The following is a 7500-nucleotide window of genomic DNA, read 5'->3' on the forward strand; positions in this document are numbered from 1 at the left end:
CACTAGATAATTCCATTGACACCTTAAAAAAAAAAAAAAATTTTTTTTTTTTTAAATCCCAGCACGAATAACAGCAGTCACATCAATTAGAAACAAATAATCAACACAAAAAAATACCTTGATCAGCATCTCAACAGCAAACACCACCGTGAAGACATAGTTGGCGTAGGTCAGAAACAGTCTCTCCTGAAATTCAAAGAAAGCGGAAATCAGTTTTCAAGATTAAAAGTAAACTAAAAAAAAAACCCAATGATTTTTCCACTTTTTATCATTCTTTATGAAAAATGAAAACATTGTCAAGGCTTAGATAATCACATCAGTGACGACAAAGTGCTATCGTGTGACACACCAGCAAGGATTTGGAAATATATGGGAGTAGGAAAGAGATTAAATTGTCGGGTAGGGGAACAAGACATTGAAGGAGGTATGGAAGGTGGTGGGGATCATCATCATTCATTGTGTATTCAAGCACTGCTACTGACAACCGGGAGAGAGACACTAGGATGGAGAAAATACACCCCGCCCCGCCCCCCCCCCCCCCCCCCCCCACACACACACACACACGTGCGCGCGCATACACGCGGAGAGAACATAAATGAATGTTGTTGTGTTTTTTTTCAGGATAAGGCCTTGGCCCCACACTGAAGGGACTAATATAAAAGAACATAATACATAATTCTCATTAACTAACAAAGGTAACGGTTAACATACATAAGCTATACAAACGAGAGAGAGAGAGAGGGAGGGAGAGACAGAGACAGAGACAAAGACCTTGCTGGAGGGAGGGATGTCGGGACGTTCCATGGCAAGAGTGATACAGTTCAGGGCAATGAAGAAGAGCACAGAGTTGTCAAACCATCGCCGGGAGATCAGGTGATGACACAGCCTCCGTAACCTGCCCAACGGGGGAAAAGAAAAAAAAATGATATAAAAGAATTAACATAATTTTTCTCCCTTCCCACTCACCCACCTCCTCAACGATTTGAAGAGTCATTGGGATACCTCATGAAAGAACTGTGAGTCATATAAAAGAATTAACATAATTCTTTTCCCTTCCCACCCCACCCTCTCCTTCCTCAACTATTTGAAGAGTAATTGGGGTGCCTCATAGAGGAACTGTTCACCAGATTCCTCCAGGTCTGTCGCTTCTGTGTCTGTTTCAGTTTCAGTTTCTCAAAAAGGTATCACTGCGTTTTGACAAATCCATTATACGCTACACCACAGATCCCTGCCCAGCAGCGCAACACAACGCGCTTTGTCAGGCCTTGAGTGCATGCGTATATATTTGTTTACCTATCAGAGTGGATTTCGTCTACAGAATTTGCCAGAGGACAACAGCTTTGTTGCCATGGGTTCTTTTTTTTGTCAGTGCGCAAAACTTGATGCGTGCTGCACACCGGACCTCGGTTTATCGTCTCATCCGAATGACTAGACGCTAAAAAAAAAAAATAAAATAAAATAAATAAATAAATAAATAAATAAATAAACAAAAAGAAGAAGAAGAAGAAAAGAATCATATAAAATAATGAAAACGGGTCTTCTTCTCCCCCCTTTGTAAACTCTGTAAGAGTCAAAGGGACACCTCACAGAAGAACCGTTCACCAGATTCCTCCAGGTCTGTCAGCTGTGTGACAAAGCCTGAGTTTCTGCGTGTTTAACGCAAAAATGAATCAGTTAATGCTATTTCAGTCTGAAGCAATTTTGTTGTTGTTTTTTTTTTCTGCGATATAAATGTGGACGAGTTTTTTCTTTTTTACATGATAACTGACGTTTGCGTGGTGATCACGGAAGGGTGGGTCAGTTACTTGTTTTTCTCTTTGGTATTTTCTGGCGGGCATGTTGAGTGAGCCGAAAAAACTTTTCTGTTTAGGTTGAAGCAGACATTAAATCATTTTGGGTTGAATAAAATTGCATTGAATTGAACTGAAATGAAAGCATAGTTGCCAATGAACATTAATGCAACCACCGCGAGAAATTGAAGCACCTGAGAAAATAAAAGGTTAGAATGTCGGGGTTTTAGTACTACCCGAATGATCTGTTGAATGATTAACACGTGACATGACGGTGGATTGAAACAGATGCAGGCAAATAACACATCCATAATTGAAAATGTCCTTCCAATTATATTTTAAAGATTAAAAAAAAAGATCTAAAATATTGAATAAATGTCAGTCGGTAGAGTGTATCGTGTTGAGCAGAAAGGAGAGTTGAAGACATGTCTTGGAGGCGATGTCAAATCTGCCGGTTCTCTCAGTTTCAAGGGAGTGAACAAGCAGTTTGCCTGATGTCTGCATTTCCGTCCCTTGCGGACTCGCCAAGCACCTGAACAGTGTAGTGTTCCCAACAACAATAATTATTGGTCTGGAGGCACTGGTGTTCCTAATTATTCAATGAAAAACGCCCAGTCCAACGACTTCTGAACATGCCTGCGAAAGGCGAATTAAAAGATAAAACGAAAACAAGATGAAAAAAAGCATTACTATATTGCTAAGTACCTTTTATTTACCTGTGTGCTAACTGAATTGGTAGCGTAAGCATCACTGACTTGAAGTTGTGTACCTTGTGTAATGGAGAGAGAGTTGCCACTCTTTGCTGTTTGTTGGTCACATATATATATATATATATATATATATATATATATAGAGAGAGAGAGAGAGAGAGAGAGAGAGAGAGAGAGAGAGAGAGAGAGAGAGAGAGAGAGAGAGAGAGAGAGAGAGAGAGAGAGAAATGCCCCAAACAAAACTCTGTATAACGAAAGCACCACGGCGCAGATAGTGAGGAAGACAGACAGAGAGTGAAGAAGACAGACAGACAGACAGTGAAGGGGACAGACAGACAGACAGGGAGGCAGGGGGTCCTTACGGGTGTTCCATGTGCAGGATGTACAGTGAGTACTCGTGGCGGTGCAGGAAGCAGCCCCGGGGCTCCGGGCACCACGAGCAGTTCCAGTCCTGAAACACCGCCAGGGAAACCACCACCACAACAATGTTACTGTGATTGCTACTGCTGCTACTACAAGCATTACTACTACTACTAATCCTAGTAAGAATAATGACAATATCAATCATCATTATGATACGCTATGATACACACACACACACACACACACACACACATGGGTATGTGTGTGTATTTATAATGATTGGAAAGAAGATGATGATGATGATGAATATAATAAATGTAACAACAACAAAAACACCATTCCTTCTTCTTCTTCTTCTTCTACTATTACTACTGCTACTACAATGAATTATAGTCATCATCATCATCATCATCAAAATAATTATAATCATAACAAAAACAATACCAAAATCAACAACGACAATATCAATAACAATAATGTTTATACATACATACATACATACAATATACAACACACACACACATGCATACAACACACACACACACACACACAACACACACACAAACAAACAATAATCCTCACCGTTTCGTCAATGGCGTCCGGGTCGTCCTCCTCGCCGCCAAGCTCCCCCTCGCCCTTGTCCAGCGCCACCTTGGCCTCGGGCAGGTCCAGCAGGTTCTTGGCCGCCTTGAAGTGCTCCTCGCGGTCCCGGGACGTGCCGCTGCCCAGGGAGTTGAGGGTGCGGTGGCTGGCGAAGGAGTTCTGGCGGCTCAGCTCGAAGGAGTTGCAGATGCTGCGTCCCGAGCTGATGGAGTTGTTGCGGGACCAGCTGTGGTTGCTCTTGATGGAGTTCCGGGGCGTCAGGGTGCGCTGGTGGCCCTTCAGGGAGTTCTGGGGGCTGAGCGCCCGTTGGTTGTTGAGGGGCAGGTGCCCGTTGCAGTCGCTGTGGAATGAGAGAGAGAGAGAGGGGGGTGGGTGGGTGGCGTGGGTGGGGTGGGGTGGGGGGTGGGGGGTGGAAGGGAGGGAGGAAGGAAGAGAAAGGATTGAGTTTTTCATCATTCGCTTTCTGCTGAACCACTGGTGTCAGTGTTTGCGTGTGAATGAAGGATTGAATGAATGAATGAGTGACTGAGGGTGTGTGTAAGCGCTTTGATTTTTCTTATTCCATGCATTCCATGCAGAAGATTCAATGCGATATTGATACTTTGTTATCGTCACACCGGAACGCACGCACACACACACACACACACACACACACACACACACACACACACACACACACACACACACACACACACACACACACACACACACATACACACACACACACACACACACACACACACACACACACACACACACACACGAACACACACACACACACACACACACACACACACACACACACACACACACACACACACACACACACACACACACACACACACACACACACACACACACACACACACACACACACGAACACACACACACATACACACTCATACTCACTCAAATATATTCGACCAGAATCGGATACAGAATCGTGGTTGCAATCGTTATAGTGGGAAGCGAAAGCCGGAAGTTATAAGAATTAATATTGGTAAATATAAGCAACTTACTGGAAAACCGAATCAAACTCTAAATCAGGAACGAAATCACGTTTTCTTCTTTTTCTAGTCTGCACCAATAGTCATGATTCGTTACTAAAAGGCGAAATAGTATGTTCCACATTGTATATTCAAGTATATGGGATGGTCAGTATGATTGTTTTTATGACATGAACATTCATTTATCATCATTTTTCTATATATGCCTGGGGAACGTACATATACCCACAGTTTAATGTTTACATAGCACAATATCTACGTGGAGGAGAAAGCAACATGTCTGATCAAAGCCTTTGAAATTGGAATTGTAAATCAGTACATGAAAATGTCATAAAATCCATTATAACAGTTGGATGACATGATGTCTGAAAAACGATTTATTGTCCGCACACACACACACACACACACACACACACACACACACACACCCGCGCGCGCGCGCACGCACGTGCACATGCAAGTACGCACACGCGCACACATGTTTCCACGCTCATTCTTCCGCATACATGCCCGCGAAAAACTCACACTCAGACATACGTTGTGAAGGAAACGTTAAAAAGGCAAACCAGCAAAACAGAAAACATGCATGAATGATTACTGATTTGAAAAAAAAAAAAAAAAAATCACCGTGAAAAGGAATCCAAAGAATAGAACACAACAGGAGAACTGGTGTAGTGAATTACCGAATAAAGTCAGTGAGTATTACTGTGTACAAAGAATGAGTTCACACAAAAAAAGTTAAAAAGACAACTCACACTCATAGAATGCATACAGAGACACGGAGACAGAGATGCTAAAACGGACACGTACACAAACGAGAGAGACAGACGCCACCGGTGGAGACAAATGCAGACAAAGACAAAGACGACGACGATCACGAGGAAAGAAAGAAAGGAAGGAACACAGAGAGACGAAGAAAGAGGAGAAGAAGAGAGGAGGAGAAGGATGAGGACGAAAATGAGCAGGAGGAGGAGGAGGAGGAGGAAGAAGAAGAAGAAGAAGAAGAAGAAGAAGAAGAAGAAGAAGAAGAGCAAAATCAACAACAACAGCAACAACAACAACAGGACTTAGAAAAATGAACGAGAGAAAAATGAAATAAAATGAAATAATGAAACATTATCAGAGGAGAAGATCAGAAGAATAAATAACACCAAATGCAAAAAACAAAACACAAAACAAACAAACAAACAAACAAAAACCACCTCGTAAACTGTGTCATGGTGATGACGATGACATCATGTAACAAACTCCTCAGATTACAGATAAGAGTAAAAGCAACTTGATATATTTTTGTTTGTGACTGTGTTCGCGAGCGAGTGTACTTGTGTTTGTGTATGAATGTATGCATGCGTGGTGTGTGCGTATGTGGCTGAGTGAGTTCGCGCGCACGTAACTAAATATTCATGTGTGCGCACGCGCGCGTGTGTATGTTTGTCTGTGTGTGTGTGTGCGTGTGTGTGTGTGCGTGCGTGCGTGCGTGCGTGCGTGCGTGCGTGTGTGTGTGTGTGTGTGTGTGTGAGAGAGCACATGCGCGAGCGTGCGCGTGCCGCTGTGTGTATACGTGCGCGCGTACGTGTTTATGTGTGTTTACATTCGCGCGCGCGCTCGTGTGTGCGTGTATGCGTGTGTGTGTGTGTGTGTGTGTGTGTGTGTGTGTGTGTGTGTGTGTGTGTGTGTGTGTGTGTGTGTGTGTGTGTGTGTGTGTGAGCACATGCGCGAGCGTGCGCGTGCCGCTGTGTGTATACGTGCGCGCGTACGTGTTTATGTGTGTTTACATTCGCGCGCGCGCGCTCGTGTGTGCGTGTATGTGTGTGTGTGTGTGTGTGTGTGTGTGTGTGTGTGTGTGTGTGTGTGCTTATGTGTACGTGTGTGTACGATTGTGTGCAGTGTGCGTGCGTACATGCGTGTTTATGTGTATATGTGTATGTATGTGTGAATGAAGTGCAATTGATCGGTGTGCGCGCACGTATATACCTGCAAGGAGACATAATACAGATCCCAGTGCAGATGCGTTCGGAAAGTGATGCAGGTGTAAAGAAGAAGCTTTGCTTACATACGCATGTGCATAAATATCTACGTGCGTGTGAGATTGACCAGCTGCTTAATGTGATACAACAAAGGCTTAAGAAAAGTGAAAAGAAAAAAAAAGGAAAGAACAAAAAGAAAAGAAAAAGAACGAAAGCATGCTGCAGTTAAAAGGGTAGAATACAAATCGAGTTACCTGAAATAATACGTCACACAGCTGAAATAAAAGCGATATGCTCTTGTTTTTTTTTCTGTTTTTGTTGGGGTTTTTTTGGTTTTTGTTGTTTGTTTTTTTAACACAGGTAAGCAATGCCACCAAATAGAACATCTAAAAAGAAAGCGTCCTTTCAGCCTAAAACATCCATGAGTGTTTACATTGTCGACAATTTGTCGTTACAAGCTGTTGTCTTTTTTCACTCTAAGTATCTCTTCCGCTAAACTATAGAAAGCATAAAGCACACATATAAAGACTTCACTGAAACAAGAAAGGGAAAGGCCGGAAAATAAAACTAAAGGCATGTTACGGATTCGCTACAAATGAAAGGGAAATGTCCTAACAGTTACTCACAATAAGTGTAATGTAAATGATATTAAAGTCTAGAGACTACAAAAACTCTTGACTTTCATAATATTCCTTCAACTGAATAGATCAACAAGTAAGCAAACAAACGAATGTACAAATACGTAAATACACAAGCATCTAAATGACGAGAGAAAAAGCTGGAAAACACAGCTAAGTAACTAGTAAAGGGAAATAAGCGAAATGGATATCTACATTCTAATGCACATGTTCTCATATCCACATAGTCTCGATCTTATATTTGACAACCTTTCTCTCTGTCTTTCCACCTCGCTTTTTACACACACACACACACACACACACACACACACACACACACACACACACACACACACACACACACACACACACACACATCACCACCATCACCACAACCAAAACAACCAACACCAACACCACCACCACCACCCAGCCCATCACCC

The 7500-nt window shown here is 42.6% G+C and overlaps 1 protein-coding gene across 1 annotated transcript in view; it reads right to left on the reverse strand.

Moving 5' to 3' along the window:
• Positions 1-7500, reverse strand: part of LOC143292580 (voltage-dependent T-type calcium channel subunit alpha-1G-like) — an 89290-nt gene that overhangs the window by 30828 nt on the left and 50962 nt on the right. Inside the window, exons 16-19 of the mRNA XM_076603014.1 lie at positions 3446-3806; positions 2863-2951; positions 772-895; positions 118-186 (exon numbers count right to left, since the gene is read on the reverse strand). Coding sequence (XP_076459129.1) covers positions 118-186; positions 772-895; positions 2863-2951; positions 3446-3806 — 643 coding nt within the window. The remainder of the gene's footprint in view (positions 1-117; positions 187-771; positions 896-2862; positions 2952-3445; positions 3807-7500) is intronic.

Source organism: Babylonia areolata, chromosome 18, assembly GCF_041734735.1.
Source record: "Babylonia areolata isolate BAREFJ2019XMU chromosome 18, ASM4173473v1, whole genome shotgun sequence".
NCBI classification, from domain to species: domain Eukaryota; kingdom Metazoa; phylum Mollusca; class Gastropoda; order Neogastropoda; family Buccinidae; genus Babylonia; species Babylonia areolata.